Source organism: Oncorhynchus clarkii, chromosome 27 (genome assembly GCF_045791955.1).
Source record: "Oncorhynchus clarkii lewisi isolate Uvic-CL-2024 chromosome 27, UVic_Ocla_1.0, whole genome shotgun sequence".
Classification (NCBI taxonomy): Eukaryota; Metazoa; Chordata; class Actinopteri; order Salmoniformes; family Salmonidae; genus Oncorhynchus; species Oncorhynchus clarkii.
Window position 1 is genome coordinate 28,616,973 of NC_092173.1, and position 21,174 is coordinate 28,638,146.

The following is a 21,174-nucleotide window of genomic DNA, read 5'->3' on the forward strand; positions in this document are numbered from 1 at the left end:
AACGTTTGACCCAAGTTAAACAATTTAAAGGCAATGCTGCCAAATACTAATTGAATGTATGTAAAATTCTGACCCACTGGGAATGTGATGAAAGAAATAAAAGCTGAAATAAAACATTCACTACTATTATTCTGACATTTCACATTCTTAAAATAAAGTGGTGATCTAACTGACCTAAGACAGGCTATTTTTACTAGGCTTAAATGTCAGGAATTGTGAAAAACTGAGTTTAAATGTATTTGGCTAAGGTGCATGTAAGCTTCTGACTTCAACTGTATATATATTTATTTTTAATTTGGTACTTTAACTATTTGCACATCATTACAACACTGTATATAGACATAATATGACATTTGAAATGTATTTTTATTTTGGAACTTGTGTAATGTTTACTGTTAATTTTGTTTATTGTTCATTACTTTCTAATTAGCATCATAAAATACATTCCTTTTCTTTCACACTATTGTTCTACCTCACTTTGGTTTGGCATGTTGTCAATGGAGTGAGTTGTGAGCATTATGGCCTGCAGCAGGGCTGATATGGTATGGTGTGTGGGTGGGAGCCTGGAGGGGGATGGGCTGTAGTAGTGTTGTCGTCATAGCGATTGGGAGAAATCCCAGCATTCTTCATGATCGTTTCCCAGGACTCCTATCACATGGGAAGATCTGCTGTGGTTGGGATGGTTTGGCCTAATCTTAACGTATGATGACTTTTCAGATATAGGGTGCTGGTTCGAATCTCCGAGCCAACTAGGTGAAAGATCTGGCAATGTGCCCTTGAGCAAGGTACTTAACCCTGTTTTCTCCTTTAAGTGGCTCTGGATAAGAGTGTCTGCTAATTGTGCTAAATTATGTCATTGTAAATAATTCAAAAGAAATAATCAGCTAACTGCCTGAAAAAATAGCTTCTTATTTTATAAATTAGTATGTCAACACTTCAGAACAAATAAGACAATGCAAGGACAGTAAACCCTATGTTGTGTTGATTCTATTGAAATGACTGGTGTTCCCCAGCAACAGGTGGGGTAAAACTACTGCAGCACTGCCCCCTTTTGGAGAAAACTAGATATTGCAACAAAGTTTTTTCAAAATAAAAACATGTATTTCCCAAGAAGAGTAAAGAAGAACCATATCTCTTAAACAGATCATTGTTTTTCAACTGTTTTTTTTCTTCTCTTCAATTTACACAACAACCCCAAGTAAACCTACATAGACATTATGAACACTGCACAGTGAAATCATTAGGCTACATCTTAAGAGGATTTCGTTACAGAAAATATATTTCAAGTGGGTTCCAGGTACGTTTCAATACTCAGAACCGGATGGTTAGAGAGCAATTGTTCCATATGTCAAGCTAAACTTTATCAGTCTTTAACTTCTCCACGTATTTCCTATATGACGGAGAGGGATGGAAAGTCTACAGTTTTTTGCGTTTATTTCCCCTCTCATCATCTGTTCTGAGCGTCACAGTTCCTCTCCGAGTATCTGTATCTCTGCGGAGTCGTCGCTGTTGTCAGTAGAACTGCCCTTCAGGGTCTCGTCCGGTCCCTCCGCGGTCCCGCTGTCCGACTCCTCCTCGATGGCAAAGCGCGCGTCGGCGGAGGAGCACAGTGAACTGACACTGGTTTGTTCAATGGAGAACAGGGCGCAGGCCAGAGGGGAGCTCAGGACCCTTCCTTCATTGACATCCTGGCTCCCCGCGGAGAAGGGAAGCGATACCTGGAAGGAGGTCATGGTGATGCTGTGCTTCTTTTTCAGCGCGCCCCATTCCCGCTGCTCCTCCTCGTGCACCAGGCGCGTAAAAACGTTCGATCTTCTCTTCTCCCGCCTTTTGGAGCGAACATAGCCCAGCATTATACCAACGAGGAAGACTCCATAGAAGGAGATCACTATGAAAATGTACACGTATGCGTTGCCATTGCTTTTGTCGGTTTGGGAAGCATCATTAGCCCTCAGCAGGGGAAGAACTTGGTGCGTTGTGAAGTTGTGTGACTTCTCCATCCTCAGTGGAGTTTGAGGTGGAATGAAAAGTTTCCTGTAAAAATAAATTACAGAGGTTATGATATTGTTTCTTTACCCACACTTTTACAAATTATAGCCAAATTAAACTTTTATAAGACATAACTTAGTTAACAATGGCCTTTTGTTACTAATGATACACTACTTATCCAACTTACCGAGCAACAGAACGGTGGAACATGTGAACCCAGCAGTGTGATCCGTGTCCTCGTGGGAGTGTGCGCCTATCGAATGTAACAGGATATCCAAGTGCGTGGGAATATTTATATGGCGACCTTGGGACGTCACCAATCACGTGAGTGGACTGTAGTCGAGAGGCAAGTTTTGGCCCAATGTCAAATTACGGAGTGGACGCAAATTTCAGAGTGGCCTCTGCCCAGACAAAAATGTGACAAACAATGGTTATCAGATTTTGAAACCCTATGTTCCAATTCTGTTAAATGACTAAACAAAATATTCGTGATTAGTGGGCTATTACTACACATTCACCTACATGTTAAATGTTCATATTACAGAAAATTTAACAGAATTTAACCACTTCATTAAGCATCAAATTGTCTTGGATAGTGCTAAAGGGAAGGGTTTGGAAATGTTTGCCTCAAATTACTAGGCAATGACAAATGACAATGGTAGGCACAATTTTAATTTGATTAGCCTGGTCCCTTTTGAGCTTATTGGATAAATGAAGTTCAAAGAGTTCGTTCTTACAGCTCAAACATAACTTTCTCACGCAGTCATCATCATCATAACCACCTAACGTGTGTCACCAATCACTGCTTTATTATGGGTCTAATTGTAATGGGCGACATAATGGACAACAGCCTAATTTCTCAATTTGCACTCAAATAACGCAGGACAGCTCTGATAGACCAAACACAATCTTTATTTATTTCTTCATGTAATCAATTCCAAGGCAAATTACTTATAAATACAATTGTTGCACTTATGTTACAAGGCAGATTCCCCAGACAAACAGGGAGCTTCAATAGATTTATCATATTCCTTTTTCAGTGATCACTGCCCCTCATATACTGTGTGTACAGTACACAGGAAAACATCCGAAATGCATGTTATTCTGGGTTACAGTAACACATACTGTCAAGAAACTATATATTTCATTACTGTGTACAGCATTGTTATTCAAATATTTCCTATGCGTAGTTATCCACTTGAAATCACAAGAAAAGGCAACAGGTGTCATGTGTGGAATGATGTTCTACAGAGCAATGTTTGTACCATTTAGGTACGAGAGAGCGCGCACGAGCACAAACACACACAGACGCACACACACACACACACACACACACACACACACACACACACACACACACACACACACACACACACACACACACACACACACACACACACACACACACACACACACACACACACACACACACACAAATAAATGCTGAAGCTGTGCTCTTAACTAAAATCTTTAAATTCTCAACTGTTGTACGGAAGTGTTTTGTGTGCATCTCTTCTTGCCGTCGGCCAAGTAATCCCACCATAGTTTGGTCAAAATGTTATATTATCATATGGCATACGGTTTACTCCAAGCATGGCAGTGGTTCTAGAACGACAGCTCTGACATTAGTGAATGTGTGGTTCACGTAAGTGCACACCTATAACAGAGTACAAATATGTTTTCTACCACTGAAAGAAAATGGTATTCACCAATCTACATATTTCTTACAAACATTATGAGTTTATGACAAGAGTATTATTAATTGGCATTATCATAAATAATAACAATTGTATTAATGACAGAAATGGCAAGGGAATAGTTCTGAAATACATACACTACATGGGCAAAAGTATGTTGTCGCCCCTTCAAATTAGTGGATTCGGCTATTTCAGCCACATATATATATTCAATTATAAAATTGAGCACACAGCCATGCAATCTCCATAGACAAACATTGACAGTAGAATGGCCCAGCTCAGTGATTTTCAACGTGGCACCGTGATAGGTATACCACCTTTCCAACAAGTCAGTTCGTCAAATATCTGGCCTGCTAGAGTTGCCAATAGTGGAGGAGGAATAATGGTCTGGGGCTGTTTTTTATGGTTCGGGTTAGGCCCCTTAGTTCCAGTGAAGGGAAATCTTTACGCTACAGCATGCAATGACATTCTAGACAATTCTGTGGTTCCAATTTTATGGCAACAGTTTGGGGAAGGCCCTTTCCTGTTTCAGCAGGACAATGCCCCCCTGCACAAGGCGAGGTCCATACAGAAATGGTTTGTCAAGAATGGTGTGGAAGAACTTGACTAGCCTTTTTTTTTTCTAGGTGCAGAGACTCAACATTTCCCTGCCCTAGCCACAACACACATTTCCCCATGGGCACAATAAAGTCATTGTCTTAGTCTCTCGGAACCTTCTGTTGACTTTGTGCCTGTAGGATCAGATGGGCAGATGGGAATCTAATAGAAATCACAGTGCTAAAGCCTCACTAAGCAGGAGAAACAGGATCAACTAAACAGAACAACCACAACAAAAAGAAACGACGAAGGAAATAAGACTAGTCTCCGGGCAGAACTAGGTTCTGAAATAAACCAGAGAATAAGCAATTGAAAAACCTGGCTTCAGGAACAGGGCTGAGAAATAACCAATGAGGAGCCCTGGATTCGTAACTTGTAGAGAGAATCAGCCAAAGAGGACTCTAGAATAATGTGGACAGAATCACAGAATTAAAGGAGAAAAACAAATAATTAAATAACAGCTATTAATTGCAATGTTAATGGTACTTACACTCGACAGGCTCTCATGGCTTAGCATTCCTGACACCCTCAGACAGAAGGGCATTGGTGTTAAAACAACGTTTTCCAACCAACCTGAGCTTGTGCTTCAATAACGGTGAACAACACTCACTAGTCATTTAGCAGACGATTTTATCCAGAGCGACTTAGTAGTAGTGAGTGCATACATTTTCATTGGTACTGGTCCCCCGTTGGAATCAAACCCACAATCCAGGCATATGCCATGCTGTACCAACTGAGCCACATGGGACCACGACCAGACATGAGCTCAACAGGCAACGGGAAATGTGTTGTTTCTCCTCCAGTTCTTGTCCCTGTCGCGCGCGTGCACGCACGCACGCACACACAGAGAGAGAGAGAGATCAACAGGCAACATGACCTTATCTGTCCTGTCTCACAACTCACATCTGGAGGAAAACCATCTCTAAAGAGGGCAAGAAGTGGAATGAACATGAGCAAGAAGTGGAATGAACATGGGCAAGAAGTGGAATGAACATGGACAAGAAGTGGAATGAACATGGGCAAGAAGTGGAATGAACATGGGCAAGAAGTGGAATGAACATGGAGATATTAGGGTGTTCCAACAACACTCTTTACTTACTCTCTCCTAACTAATCCTTCTCTCTAACAGTCTTCAGGGCTTTATTTATTGTCTATTGATTCACATTTTTAAGCAAAGCCATTTCATCGAATGAAGGAACAGTAGAAATATTGCAACACAGCCTCCTCTCTTTGATATCGCTATTTCTCTCCCTCTATCTTTCTCAATCTGTTTCTCTATCTGTTTCTCTCCCTCTATCTTTCTCAATCTGTTTCTCTATCTGTTTCTCTCCCTCTATCTTTCTCAATCTGTTTCTCTATCTATTTCTCTCCCTCTATCTTTTTTGGTCTCATTAGAACAAAGTAGATTCAAGTAAATTGAGTGCTTCTGGGGGCTCGTCCGGGATGGGGGTCTGGTGGGGATAGGAGGATGGAGCAAAAAGCTTGGAGGCTTGAGGCAGATGCTGGATCTGTGCATGGAGTGGTTCTGGTCTGGTCTGGTCCTACTTCCCGCCGTACATTCTCTCGATGTCGTCCTGGTACTTACTCTTCAGCTGCTGGCGTTTGAGCTTGAAGGCGTCGGTCACCAGGCCCGTCTCGGGGGTCCAGGGGTCGGGGCTCAGACGGATCTTACGGGGGATCTCAAACCGCTCCAGCTGGGCTGCACAGGCAGACAAAAAGAAGAAATGCATCACAACTCCTGTCAGAGGTGGAACCGAAGAAATCACCAAAAGGAATGGATGACAAAAGTAGAGCTTCAAACGAACTTTAACGTGTATCTACTACTACCACTTCCATCTACTGCATAACCGCTCTCTCCTCTCTCTCCAAGGTCTGATGACCTTTGACCTCTCACCTGATAGGGCAGCCTCAGTGATGACCTGCAGGACCACCCCCTCCATGGCAGCATTGTTACACAGCTCCTCCCATGAGCCCCGGATACAATACTGCTCCGCTAGCGACAGCAGATGCTTCTGATTGGGCACCACAAAGCCAATCACGTACATCTCTTCACTGAAGAGAGATAACAGTTAAGAAGATACCACCATGTCTCTGTTTTTTTTACATAGACTGATTCATACACACACACACACCTGTTGGCGTAGGCACAGATGTTGTCTATAAGGGGGCAGCTCTTCAGCATGGCCTCCACCTTCCCCAGAGACACATACTCTCCTGCCTGGAGCTTAACCAGGTCCTTCTTACGATCTGTAGACACAGGGACACACTGTCACACTGTATGTGTGTGTTTGTGGGGGGGGGTGGATGAAAAGCACATTTTCCATTGCACAGCAAATCTTTACAGACAGATATAGACAACAGAGAGCATTAGGATTTCTGTCAGTCTAAAGTAAACACGACTCAAGAGGAATTCTCAGAAGTGAGGTGGAATTGAGAAATAGTTGTTCTTGGGAGCTGTCCTGCTAGACTGATAGATGAACGTAGGGGCATAGGTTATTTAGATGGGTTTCAGTGGTTTTGGCATGACGTTGATGCGGTGTGCTGACGTAGGTGGTACCAGGGAGGGTTTTTTACATGGTACTGTATATGGACATCAGAGGAGGCTGGTAGGAGGAGCTAGAGGAGGACGGGCTTATTATAATGGCTGGAATGGAATCAATGGAATGGTGCCAAACACATCAAACACAACGTGTTTGACTCCGTTGCATTGATTCCATTCCAGCCATTACAATGAGCCCATCCTCTTATAGCTCCTCCCACCAGCCTCCTTTGATGGACATGCCCAAAAGTAAATGTTTATCTTAGCAAATATGAACTTGGGTGCATAACCATGGTGAAGGGGAACACTTTGGAATAGAGTAGATGTCTCTTTATTCAGAAACCGAGAATGAGGACATTCAGTTAGAGGCGTTAGCCCTGCTCCTCACCAATGATCTTGAGGCATCCATCAGGATGGACCTCTCCTATGTCTCCCGTACAGAACCACCGCTGGCCGTTGTCGTCCACAAAAAAGTCCTGGTTCTTGGCCTCATTCTTGTAGTAACCCATGGTTACGTTGGGCCCGCCAATCAGGATCTCACCTTGTGGGTTGGGTGTGTCTGTGCTGTGGTAGCCACCTGGAGGACAGAGCAGGGGAGGAAATAAAGACCAATAGACATCAGCAGAGTAGACGGACACAGAAATATAGAGAGTAGAGTGTACTGTTAATACAGAAGAAACACAGAGTGGATAAAATACAGACAGCATGTCCTATTTCTGAGGTCCAAACTAGGATAGAATACACTTGATTAGATAAAATGATTAGCACAGAATAGACCATGTACAGTCGCTTCAGAAAGTATTCACATCTTTTACTTATTCCACATTTTGTTGTGTTACAGCTTGAATTTGGATTTAAAAGGATAAATTACATTAATAAATTACAGAGGTTATGATATTGTTTCTTTACCCACACTTTTACAAATTATAGCCAAATTAAACTTTTATAAGACATAACTTAGTTAACAATGGCCTTTTGTTACTAATGATACACTACTTATCCAACTTACCGAGCAACAGAACGGTGGAACATGTGAACCCAGCAGTGTGATCCGTGTCCTCGTGGGAGTGTGCGCCTATCGAATGTAACAGGATATCCAAGTGCGTGGGAATATTTATATGGCGACCTTGGGACGTCACCAATCACGTGAGTGGACTGTAGTCGAGAGGCAAGTTTTGGCCCAATGTCAAATTACGGAGTGGACGCAAATTTCAGAGTGGCCTCTGCCCAGACAAAAATGTGACAAACAATGGTTATCAGATTTTGAAACCCTATGTTCCAATTCTGTTAAATGACTAAACAAAATATTCGTGATTAGTGGGCTATTACTACACATTCACCTACATGTTAAATGTTCATATTACAGAAAATTTAACAGAATTTAACCACTTCATTAAGCATCAAATTGTCTTGGATAGTGCTAAAGGGAAGGGTTTGGAAATGTTTGCCTCAAATTACTAGGCAATGACAAATGACAATGGTAGGCACAATTTTAATTTGATTAGCCTGGTCCCTTTTGAGCTTATTGGATAAATGAAGTTCAAAGAGTTCGTTCTTACAGCTCAAACATAACTTTCTCACGCAGTCATCATCATCATAACCACCTAACGTGTGTCACCAATCACTGCTTTATTATGGGTCTAATTGTAATGGGCGACATAATGGACAACAGCCTAATTTCTCAATTTGCACTCAAATAACGCAGGACAGCTCTGATAGACCAAACACAATCTTTATTTATTTCTTCATGTAATCAATTCCAAGGCAAATTACTTATAAATACAATTGTTGCACTTATGTTACAAGGCAGATTCCCCAGACAAACAGGGAGCTTCAATAGATTTATCATATTCCTTTTTCAGTGATCACTGCCCCTCATATACTGTGTGTACAGTACACAGGAAAACATCCGAAATGCATGTTATTCTGGGTTACAGTAACACATACTGTCAAGAAACTATATATTTCATTACTGTGTACAGCATTGTTATTCAAATATTTCCTATGCGTAGTTATCCACTTGAAATCACAAGAAAAGGCAACAGGTGTCATGTGTGGAATGATGTTCTACAGAGCAATGTTTGTACCATTTAGGTACGAGAGAGCGCGCACGAGCACAAACACACACAGACGCACACACACACACACACACACACACACACACACACACACACACACACACACACACACACACACACACACACACACACACACACACACACACACACACACACACACACACACACACACACACACACACACACACACACACACACACACACAAATAAATGCTGAAGCTGTGCTCTTAACTAAAATCTTTAAATTCTCAACTGTTGTACGGAAGTGTTTTGTGTGCATCTCTTCTTGCCGTCGGCCAAGTAATCCCACCATAGTTTGGTCAAAATGTTATATTATCATATGGCATACGGTTTACTCCAAGCATGGCAGTGGTTCTAGAACGACAGCTCTGACATTAGTGAATGTGTGGTTCACGTAAGTGCACACCTATAACAGAGTACAAATATGTTTTCTACCACTGAAAGAAAATGGTATTCACCAATCTACATATTTCTTACAAACATTATGAGTTTATGACAAGAGTATTATTAATTGGCATTATCATAAATAATAACAATTGTATTAATGACAGAAATGGCAAGGGAATAGTTCTGAAATACATACACTACATGGGCAAAAGTATGTTGTCGCCCCTTCAAATTAGTGGATTCGGCTATTTCAGCCACATATATATATTCAATTATAAAATTGAGCACACAGCCATGCAATCTCCATAGACAAACATTGACAGTAGAATGGCCCAGCTCAGTGATTTTCAACGTGGCACCGTGATAGGTATACCACCTTTCCAACAAGTCAGTTCGTCAAATATCTGGCCTGCTAGAGTTGCCAATAGTGGAGGAGGAATAATGGTCTGGGGCTGTTTTTTATGGTTCGGGTTAGGCCCCTTAGTTCCAGTGAAGGGAAATCTTTACGCTACAGCATGCAATGACATTCTAGACAATTCTGTGGTTCCAATTTTGTGGCAACAGTTTGGGGGAGGCCCTTTCCTGTTTCAGCATGACAATGCCCCCCTGCACAAGGCGAGGTCCATACAGAAATGGTTTGTCAAGAATGGTGTGGAAGAACTTGACTAGCCTTTTTTTTTCTAGGTGCAGAGACTCAACATTTCCCTGCCCTAGCCACAACACACATTTCCCCATGGGCACAATAAAGTCATTGTCTTAGTCTCTCGGAACCTTCTGTTGACTTTGTGCCTGTAGGATCAGATGGGCAGATGGGAATCTAATAGAAATCACAGTGCTAAAGCCTCACTAAGCAGGAGAAACAGGATCAACTAAACAGAACAACCACAACAAAAAGAAACGACGAAGGAAATAAGACTAGTCTCCGGGCAGAACTAGGTTCTGAAATAAACCAGAGAATAAGCAATTGAAAAACCTGGCTTCAGGAACAGGGCTGAGAAATAACCAATGAGGAGCCCTGGATTCGTAACTTGTAGAGAGAATCAGCCAAAGAGGACTCTAGAATAATGTGGACAGAATCACAGAATTAAAGGAGAAAAACAAATAATTAAATAACAGCTATTAATTGCAATGTTAATGGTACTTACACTCGACAGGCTCTCATGGCTTAGCATTCCTGACACCCTCAGACAGAAGGGCATTGGTGTTAAAACAACGTTTTCCAACCAACCTGAGCTTGTGCTTCAATAACGGTGAACAACACTCACTAGTCATTTAGCAGACGATTTTATCCAGAGCGACTTAGTAGTAGTGAGTGCATACATTTTCATTGGTACTGGTCCCCCGTTGGAATCAAACCCACAATCCAGGCATATGCCATGCTGTACCAACTGAGCCACATGGGACCACGACCAGACATGAGCTCAACAGGCAACGGGAAATGTGTTGTTTCTCCTCCAGTTCTTGTCCCTGTCGCGCGCGTGCACGCACGCACGCACACACAGAGAGAGAGAGAGATCAACAGGCAACATGACCTTATCTGTCCTGTCTCACAACTCACATCTGGAGGAAAACCATCTCTAAAGAGGGCAAGAAGTGGAATGAACATGAGCAAGAAGTGGAATGAACATGGGCAAGAAGTGGAATGAACATGGACAAGAAGTGGAATGAACATGGGCAAGAAGTGGAATGAACATGGGCAAGAAGTGGAATGAACATGGAGATATTAGGGTGTTCCAACAACACTCTTTACTTACTCTCTCCTAACTAATCCTTCTCTCTAACAGTCTTCAGGGCTTTATTTATTGTCTATTGATTCACATTTTTAAGCAAAGCCATTTCATCGAATGAAGGAACAGTAGAAATATTGCAACACAGCCTCCTCTCTTTGATATCGCTATTTCTCTCCCTCTATCTTTCTCAATCTGTTTCTCTATCTGTTTCTCTCCCTCTATCTTTCTTCTGTTTCTCTATCTGTTTCTCATTAATCTGTTTCTCTATCTATTTCTCTCCCTCTATCTTTTTTGGTCTCATTAGAACAAAGTAGATTCAAGTAAATTGAGTGCTTCTGGGGGCTCGTCCGGGATGGGGGTCTGGTGGGGATAGGAGGATGGAGCAAAAAGCTTGGAGGCTTGAGGCAGATGCTGGATCTGTGCATGGAGTGGTTCTGGTCTGGTCTGGTCCTACTTCCCGCCGTACATTCTCTCGATGTCGTCCTGGTACTTACTCTTCAGCTGCTGGCGTTTGAGCTTGAAGGCGTCGGTCACCAGGCCCGTCTCGGGGGTCCAGGGGTCGGGGCTCAGACGGATCTTACGGGGGATCTCAAACCGCTCCAGCTGGGCTGCACAGGCAGACAAAAAGAAGAAATGCATCACAACTCCAGTCCGAGGTGGAACCGAAGAAATCACCAAAAGGAATGGATGACAAAAGTAGAGCTTCAAACGGACTTTAACGTGTATCTACTACTACCACTTCCATCTACTGCATAACCGCTCTCTCCTCTCTCTCCAAGGTCTGATGACCTTTGACCTCTCACCTGATAGGGCAGCCTCAGTGATGACCTGCAGGACCACCCCCTCCATGGCAGCATTGTTACACAGCTCCTCCCATGAGCCCCGGATACAATACTGCTCCGCTAGCGACAGCAGATGCTTCTGATTGGGCACCACAAAGCCAATCACGTACATCTCTTCACTGAAGAGAGATAACAGTTAAGAAGATACCACCATGTCTCTGTTTTTTTTACATAGACTGATTCATACACACACACACACCTGTTGGCGTAGGCACAGATGTTGTCTATAAGGGGGCAGCTCTTCAGCATGGCCTCCACCTTCCCCAGAGACACATACTCTCCTGCCTGGAGCTTAACCAGGTCCTTCTTACGATCTGTAGACACAGGGACACACTGTCACACTGTATGTGTGTGTTTGTGGGGGGGGGGGATAAAAAGCACATTTTCCATTGCACAGCAAATCTTTACAGACAGATATAGACAACAGAGAGCATTAGGATTTCTGTCAGTCTAAAGTAAACACGACTCAAGAGGAATTCTCAGAAGTGAGGTGGAATTGAGAAATAGTTGTTCTTGGGAGCTGTCCTGCTAGACTGATAGATGAACGTAGGGGCATAGGTTATTTAGATGGGTTTCAGTGGTTTTGGCATGACGTTGATGCGGTGTGCTGACGTAGGTGGTACCAGGGAGGGTTTTTTACATGGTACTGTATATGGACATCAGAGGAGGCTGGTAGGAGGAGCTAGAGGAGGACGGGCTTATTATAATGGCTGGAATGGAATCAATGGAATGGTGCCAAACACATCAAACACAACGTGTTTGACTCCGTTGCATTGATTCCATTCCAGCCATTACAATGAGCCCATCCTCTTATAGCTCCTCCCACCAGCCTCCTTTGATGGACATGCCCAAAAGTAAATGTTTATCTTAGCAAATATGAACTTGGGTGCATAACCATGGTGAAGGGGAACACTTTGGAATAGAGTAGATGTCTCTTTATTCAGAAACCGAGAATGAGGACATTCAGTTAGAGGCGTTAGCCCTGCTCCTCACCAATGATCTTGAGGCATCCATCAGGATGGACCTCTCCTATGTCTCCCGTACAGAACCACCGCTGGCCGTTGTCGTCCACAAAAAAGTCCTGGTTCTTGGCCTCATTCTTGTAGTAACCCATGGTTACGTTGGGCCCGCCAATCAGGATCTCACCTTGTGGGTTGGGTGTGTCTGTGCTGTGGTAGCCACCTGGAGGACAGAGCAGGGGAGGAAATAAAGACCAATAGACATCAGCAGAGTAGACGGACACAGAAATATAGAGAGTAGAGTGTACTGTTAATACAGAAGAAACACAGAGTGGATAAAATACAGACAGCATGTCCTATTTCTGAGGTCCAAACTAGGATAGAATACACTTGATTAGATAAAATGATTAGCACAGAATAGACCATGTACAGTCGCTTCAGAAAGTATTCACATCTTTTACTTATTCCACATTTTGTTGTGTTACAGCTTGAATTTGGATTTAAAAGGATAAAATAGACGTTGTGTCACTGACCTACACACAATACCCCATAATGTCAACAGTTTTTTTGACATTTTTACAAATTAATTGAAAATGAAAAGCTGAAATGTCTTGAGTCAATAAGTATTCAACCCCTTTGTTATGGCTATCCTAAATAAGTTATGGAGTAAAAATGTGTATAACAAGTCACATAATGAGTTGCACGGACTCTCTGTGTGCAATAATAGTGTTTAACATGATTTTTGAAAGACTACCTCACTGTATGCATTCTGTTTGCAAAAAGGCACTTAAGTAATAAGGTGGCAAAGACATTATGTTTGGGACAAATCCAACACAACACAACACTGAGTACCACTATTCATATTTTCAAGCATGGTGGTGGCTGCATCATGTTATGGGTATGCTTGTCATTGGCAAGGACTAGAGAATTTTTTAGGATAAAAATAAATGGAATAGCGCAAGCACAGGCAAAATCCTTGAGGAAAACCTGGTTCAGTCTGCTTTCCAACAGACACTGGGAGAGAAATTCACATTTTAGCAGGACAATAACATAAAACACAAGGCCAAATCTACACTGGAGTTGCTTACCAAGACAACATTGAATGTTCCTGACTGGCCTATTTACAGTTTTGACTTAAATCTATGGCAAGACTTGAAAATGGCTGTCTAGCAATTATCAACAATCATATTTTTAAAAGAATATTGTACAATCCAGGTGTACAAAGTTCTTAGAGACGTATGCAGAAAGGTGATTCTAACATGTATTGACTCAGGGGTTTGAATATCTATGTAATTACATTTCCATTTTGACATTAGAGTATTTTGCATAGATCGTTGACAAAAAATGACAAATACATTTGAATCCCACCTTGTAAGTGAAGGCGTGTGAATACTTTCTGAAGGCACTGTATGATGGAAAACTATACAGAGGAAAGAGTTGTGTTCTGAATGACTTCCTTACAAGGTCATGGTGCAGTTGAAATATGAAAGAGGGATTTTTCCCCTAAAACGCTGTCCATCTCTCACACTGACTAGGGCGTGTGTGTAAATAACGTGGGATGGATCGGTAAACTATATGACATTGTTTTCATAAGTGTGTGTGTGGATAAAGAGACCCAGGGGTCCTCCTCCCTGTCTTTCTGTGTCACTCACCCTCCACCCAATCCTTGAGCTTGATTTCAGAACAAATGAGCGGTCCTCCAACTCGCCCTGTGCTGTAGTCCCACACTGGAAAGCAGACACACGCACACGCACAAAAGCGCACACACATCGTCATCCCAAGCTGCAGTGACTGACAACTGTATAATACACAGTGGCACTGTTATGCTGAATGCTCCCCATCTGTTACCGTGGTAACCTAACCAAACCAAACCAGCCCTGCCAGGGCCCTGCACTCTCTCCTATCTCTAAGGGATGACAACACGGAACGATTAGTTATGCAATGGATCACTGCTGACTGCAGTTTTTACTGCATTAGGGAGAAATAATGGATATTTCCATGACTTTCAGAACTGTGCTCTCCCATTTACTCTATCTTCATCCCCATCCCTCTGTATCCACTACAGTCTCTCCTCCTCCCTACCCTATCCCTCTGTATCCACTACAATCTCTCCTCCCCGCACCCTATCCCTCTGTATCCACTACAGTCTCTCCTCCCCCCACCCTATCCCTCTGTATCCACTACAGTCTCTCCTCGCCCTACCCTATCCCTCTGTATCCACTAGAGTCTCTCCTCCCCCTACCCCATTCCTCTATATCTACTACATTCTCTCCTCCCTCATACCCCATATCTCTGTATCCACTACAGTCTCTGCTCCCTCCTACCCTATCCCAACTCTCTGTATCTACTACAGTCTCTCCTCCCCCTACCCTATCCCTCTGTATCCACTACAGTCTCTCCTCCCTCCTACCCCATCCCTCTGTATCCACTACAGTCTCTCCTCCCCCTACCCCATTCTTCTATATCTACTACATTCTCTCCTCCCTCCTATCCCATCCCTCTGTATCCACTACAGTCTCTGCTCCCTCCTACCCTATCCCATCCCTCTGTATCTACTACAGTCTCTCCTCCCTCCTACCCTATCCCATCCCTCTGTATCTACTACAGTCTCTCCTCCCCCTACCCTATCCCTCTGTATCCACTACAGTCTCTCCTCCCTCCTACCCCATCCCTCTGTATCTACTACAGTCTCTCCTCCCCCTACCCTATCCCTCTGTATCCACTACAGTCTCTGCTCCCCCCTACCCCATCCCTCTGTATCTACTACAGTCTCTCCTCCCCCTACCCTATCCCACCCCTCTGTTTCCACTACAGTCTCTGCTCCCTCCTACCTTATCCCTCTGTATCCACTACAGTCTCTCCTCCCTCCTACCCCATATCTCTGTATCTACTACAGTCTCTCCTCCCCCCTACCCTATCCCATCCCTCTGTTTACACTACAGTCTCTCCTCTCCCCTACCCCATTCCCCTGTATATTCTACAGTCTCTCCTTCCCCCTACCCTACCCCTCTGTATCCACTACAGTCTCTCCTCCCTCCTACCCTATCCTTCTGTATCCACTACAGTCTCTCCTCCTCCTACCCCATTCCTCTGTATCTACTACAGTCTCTCCTCCCCCTACCCCATATCTCTGTATCCACTACAGTCTCTACTCCCCCTACCCCATCCCTCTGTATCTACTACAGTCTCTCCTCCCCCTACCCTATCCCATCCCTCTGTATCCACTACAGTCTCTCCTCCCTCCTACCCCATCCCTCTGTATCTACTACAGTCTCTCCTCCCCCTACCCTATCCCATCTCTCTGTTTCCACTACAGTCTCTGCTCCATCCTACCCCATATTTCTGTATCAACTACAGTCTCTCCTCCCCCCTACCCTATCCCATCCCTCTGTATCCACTACAGTCTCTCCTCTCCCTACCCCATCTCTCTGTATCCACTACAGTCTCTCCTCCCCTCTACCCTATCCCATCCCTATGTATCCACTACAGTCTCTCCTCCCCTCTACCCTATCCCATCCCTCTGTGTCCACTACAATCTCTCCTCCCCTCTACCCTATTCCATCCCACTACAGTCTCTCCTCCCCTCTACCCTATCCCATCCCTCTGTATCCACTACAGTTTCTCCTCCCTCCTACCCCATTCCTCTGTATCCACTACAGTCTCTCCCCCCTCCTACCCCATCTCTCTGTATCCACTACAGTCTCTCCTCCCTCCTACACTATCCCTCTGTATCCACTACATTCTCTCCTCCCTCCTACCCCATCCCTCTGTATCTACTACAGTCTCTCCTCCCTCCTACCCCCTCCCTCTGTATCCACTACAGTCTCTCCTCTCCCCTACACCATCCCTCTGTATCTACTACAGTCTCTCCTCCCTCCTACCCCATCCCTCTGTATCTACTACAGTCTCTCCTCCCTCCTACACCATCCCTCTGTATCTACTACAGTCTCTCCTCTCCCCTACACTATCCCTCTGTATCCACTACAGCCTCTCCTCCCTCCTACCCTATCCCATCCCTCTGTATCCACTACATTCACTCTCTCTTACTCTCGCTGATGGTGCCAGCGCCGCAGGTCTCGGTGAGGCCATAGCCCTGGCCCACGGGGCAACAGAAGCACACGTTCATGAAGCGCTGGGTGGCGGCAGAGAGGGGTGCCCCGCCCGACAGCAGCACCCTGGTCTTCCCCCCCAAAAGGGACCGAACCTTCTTAAACACCAGGCTGGAGGGGTTGGGGGGGGGGGGGGGGTAATTCATGTTTACACTTCCTAGTTCAACATCATTATGTTATTTGTTTTTGGATTAGGTTTTGTGTGTGTAATAGATATTATGTGTATATGTAAGGACGTGTGTGTGTGTGTGTGTGTGTGTGTGTGTGTGTGTGTGTGTGTGTGTGTGTGTGTGTGTGTGTGTGTGTGTGTGTACTGTAGTAGACTGACGTACTTGTCACACAGTGGCGTGCTGCGTCCTTGGGAGAGCTGCTCCAGCTTGTAGTTGTAGGCCAGAGTGAACAGAGTCCTCTGAGCACTGCTCATCTCCTCCACCTTGGTCATCACATTCTTATAGATACGATCCATAATCTCCTGTAGCACACACAGAGAGAGAGAGAGAGAGAGAAAGAAAGAGAGAGAGAGAGAGAGAGAGAGAGAGAGAGAGAGAGAGAGAGAGAGAGAGAGAGAGAGAGAGAGAGAGAGAGAGAGAGAGAGAGAGAGAGAGAGAGAGAGAGAGAGAGAGAGAGAGAGAGAGAGAGAGAGAGAGAGAGAAAAGAGGGGAGGAATTGAGAGATGGTGAGCAGAGACACATAAAGAGATAAATAAAGAGGGGGGGGTTGAGTTGGATGTATAAGAGAGGGTAGAAAATAGGGGGAGATGTAGAATTAGAGACAGGGACAGAAAGAGGAGGGGAAATAAGAAGAGGGTGGTGGGTGTTCTGTTCAATAAGTTCTGGATCTGTCTGTATGTGGCCAAAGCACATTGCTTTACATTGTGTCTGTCTGCAGTCTTAATACGGGGCGTTGTTCCCAGTCCCAGACAGCAGATCCCTGACACGTCTCTGTCAGGAGGTCCAGTTCTGAGGAGCTATGTGAGCACAGAGATAACACATGTGACATCAGCCAGTGTCTCTTCTCTATCTGCCCAGCAGAGACTCCGTGTCCTGGGTATGAAACAAGACCAAGTCCCAGACAAACCATTTCAATATTAGAGGTCTAAATTCAATAAATTATGTAAAGATGCTCACAGATTCAGCAACTAGTAAAGCAATCAGAATATACTGTGGTGTATTGTGGAACAATCTGGTCAATATGAAACAGATTCAGTGTTACAGTAAACAATTGAATGGGAATGCCCAACCCTCCTGTGGGCATGGAAAACAGTGACCTCATCACTCCCAGAGAGATTGATATAGAGAGAAGGAGAGGAACCACTAAGTCATTCAGTTGTCAAATGGTCAAATGCTATTTCTAGGGGATTAGGGTTAAGGTTAGAATTAGTGTTAGGGTTAGAATTACGTTAAGGGTCAGGAGCTAGGTTTCGGTTTAAGGTTAGGTTTTTGGGTTAATGTTAGGGTAAGAGTACTGGTTAGGGATAGGTTTAGGGGTCAGGGAAAATAGGATTTTGTATGGGAGTGAATTGTGTGTCCCCACAAGGTTAGCTGTACACGACTGTGTGTGTGTGTGTGTGTGTGTGTGTGTGTGTGTGTGTGTGTGTGTGTGTGTGTGTGTATGTGTGTGTGTGTGTGACTTAGCACTGTCTGTTTCTTATTGACATGGTGACGGTAGGGAGAGTTTGTCCAACCCCACTAAAACCCAGAACACTTCGTTATTAAATTAATCAGTGAGTTCCAAAACTGGGCTCCAAGTTTGAATGGAGTAAAGGGCACAAACAACAAACAATAAAAACCAGCTGGTGGGTGTGAGAGTCTGTGTTTGTGTGCATGTTAGATAAAGTAGTGAGAGAGGAAGTTGATGTGGGACACATGCAGCCTGGTGTCACAGAGGAAACTACACACTGTGAGCGGTGTGTGTGTGTGAGTGAGTGTGTGTTTGTCTATGACGGAGAAAACCACACAGGGCTTTCTCACGTTCTGTTTACAGCTGTGAATGGTTCCAGACATTGGGGCCCTCTGACCTGTGTCCCCTGACTCCTAGCATCCTCATGGGGGAACACACAGATGAAGAGATGCATGGGGTCTCACAGAAAGAGAGAGAGAGACAGACAGACAGAGAGAGAGAAATAAATAGAGAGAATAAATAGAGAGAGAGAGAGAGAGAAATAAATAGAGAGAGAGAAATAAATAGAGAGAGAGAGACAAAGACAGAGAGAGAGACAAAGAGAGACAAAGAGAGAATTAAAGACAGAGAGAGAGAGAGAGAGAGAGAGAGAGAGAGAGAGAGAGAGAGAGAGAGAGAGAGAGAAATAGACAAAGAGCGAGAGCAGGAGAGAGAGAGAGAGAGAGATAAATAAATAAATAGAGAGAGAGAGGCAGACAGAGAGAGAGAGAGAAAGACAGAGAGAGAGACAAAGAGAGAATTAAAGACAGAGAGAGAGAGAGACAAAGAGAGAATTAAAGACAGAGAGAGAGAGAGACAAAGAGACAGAGAGAGAGAGAGAGAGAGAGAGAGCAGGAACCCATATTTCATCAAAGAAATTGGAAATACAGACATTGTCATCCTACAAGAAACATGGTATGGGGCGGCAGGGTAGCCTAGTGGCTAACCACTGGACTAGTAACCGAAAGGTTGCAAGTTCAAATCCCCGAGCTGACAAGGTACAAATCTGTTGTTCTGCCCCTGAACAGGCAGTTAAACCACTGTTCCTTGGCAGTCATTGAAAATAAGAATTTGTTCTTAACAGACTTGCCTAGTTAAATAAAGGTAAAAAAAATAGGTTACAGAGTGCTGGTAGTCTCATCCACCAAACTACTGTTTTAGGTGGTTGTGAAACAGGGGGGATGCTAATGTGGTATAGAGCAGACTCTATTAAATTAGTCAAAACAGGAAAATTTTACATCTGGATAGAAATTGAAAAGGAAATGTGTGCTACCTATATTCAATTCAATTCAAGGGGCTTTATTGGCATGGGAAACATGTTGCCAAAGCAAGTGAGGTAGATAATATACAAAAGTGAAATAAACAATAAAAATTAACAGTAAACATTACACTCACAGAAATTCCAAAAGAATAAAGACATTACAAATGTCATAGTATATATATATACACAGTGTTGTAACGATGTACACATGGTTAAAGTACAAAAGGGAAAATAAATAAGCATAAATATGTGTTGTAGCAACAGGTCACAAATCTTGCTGCTGTGATGGCTCACTGTGATATTTCACCCAGTAGATATGGGAGTTTATCAAAATCGGGGTTTATTTCGAATTCTTTGTGGATCTGTGTAATATGAGGGAAATATGTGTCTCTAATATGGTCATACATTGGGCAGGAGGTTAGGAAGTACAGCTCAGTTTCCACTTCATTTTGTGGGCTGTGTGCACATTGCCTGTCTTCTCTTAGGAGCCAGGTTTGCCTACGGCGGCCTTTCTCAATAGCAAGGCTATGCTCACTGAGTCTGTACATAGTCAAAGCTTTCCTTAAGTTTGGGTCAGTCACAGTGGTCAGGTATTCTACCACTGTGTACTCTCTGTTAAGGGGCAAATGTTTTGGTAAATTCTTAGTTATTATCTTTTTGTTTCTCATTATTTGGTTGGGTCCAACTTTGTTGCTGTCCTGGGGCTCTGTGGGGTGTGTTTGTGTTTGTGAACAGAGTCCCAGGACCAGCTTGCTTAGGGGACTCTTCTCCAGGTTCATCTCTCTGTAGGTGATGGATTTGTTATGGAAGGTTTGGGAATCACTTCATTTTAGGTGGTTGTAGAATTTAAGGAAATCTCTGTCTATATACAGACTCAGTGAGCATAGCCTTGCTATTGAGAAAGGCCGCCATAGGCAGACCTGGCTCTCAAGAGAAAACAGGCTATGTGTGCACAGCCCACAAAATGAGGTGGAAACTGAGCTGTACTTCCTAACCTCCTGCCAAATGTATGACCATATTAGAGACACATATTTCCCTCAGATTACACAGACCCACAAAGAATTCAAAAAAGGAACCCAATGTTGATAAACTCCCATATCTACTGGGTGAAATACCACAGTGTTCCATCACAACAGCAAGATGTGTGACCTGTTGTCACAAGAAAAGGGCAACCAGTGAAGAACAAACAGCATTGTAAATACAACCCATATTTATTTATATACCCTTTTGTACTTTAACTATTTGCACATCGCTACAACACTCTATATAGACATCATTTGACATTGGAAATGTCTTAATTGTTTTG

At 43.6% G+C, this 21,174-nt stretch overlaps 3 protein-coding genes across 3 annotated transcripts in view; all 3 read right to left on the minus strand.

The window, feature by feature from the left end:
• Window positions 1–270: 270 nt before the first annotated feature.
• LOC139385985 (potassium voltage-gated channel subfamily E member 4-like) lies at window positions 271–2,247 on the minus strand. Its single transcript, XM_071131302.1, has 2 exons — window positions 2,177–2,247; window positions 271–2,034 (listed from the first exon to the last, which is right to left on the minus strand). Exons 1-2 carry the CDS (start codon window positions 2,197–2,199, stop codon window positions 1,464–1,466), a joined length of 594 nt encoding a protein of 197 aa, XP_070987403.1. The 5' UTR covers window positions 2,200–2,247; the 3' UTR covers window positions 271–1,463.
• Window positions 2,248–5,113: 2,866 nt separating this feature from the next.
• On the minus strand, window positions 5,114–7,438 carry LOC139385705 (fatty acid CoA ligase Acsl3-like). The gene is made up of 4 exons (XM_071130981.1): window positions 7,211–7,438; window positions 6,416–6,530; window positions 6,178–6,335; window positions 5,114–5,982 (listed from the first exon to the last, which is right to left on the minus strand). The coding sequence occupies exons 1-4, from the start codon at window positions 7,329–7,331 to the stop codon at window positions 5,825–5,827; spliced, it is 552 nt and encodes a 183-aa protein (XP_070987082.1). The 5' UTR covers window positions 7,332–7,438; the 3' UTR covers window positions 5,114–5,824.
• A 3,878-nt stretch (window positions 7,439–11,316) lies between these two features.
• Window positions 11,317–21,174, minus strand: part of LOC139385704 (fatty acid CoA ligase Acsl3-like) — a 52,762-nt gene continuing 42,904 nt past the window's right edge. Inside the window, exons 9-15 of the mRNA XM_071130980.1 lie at window positions 17,281–17,420; window positions 16,887–17,059; window positions 14,492–14,566; window positions 12,874–13,062; window positions 12,080–12,194; window positions 11,842–11,999; window positions 11,317–11,646 (exon numbers count right to left, since the gene is read on the minus strand). Of these exons, the coding sequence (XP_070987081.1) occupies window positions 11,489–11,646; window positions 11,842–11,999; window positions 12,080–12,194; window positions 12,874–13,062; window positions 14,492–14,566; window positions 16,887–17,059; window positions 17,281–17,420 (1,008 nt within the window). The 3' untranslated portion in view covers window positions 11,317–11,488. The remainder of the gene's footprint in view (window positions 11,647–11,841; window positions 12,000–12,079; window positions 12,195–12,873; window positions 13,063–14,491; window positions 14,567–16,886; window positions 17,060–17,280; window positions 17,421–21,174) is intronic.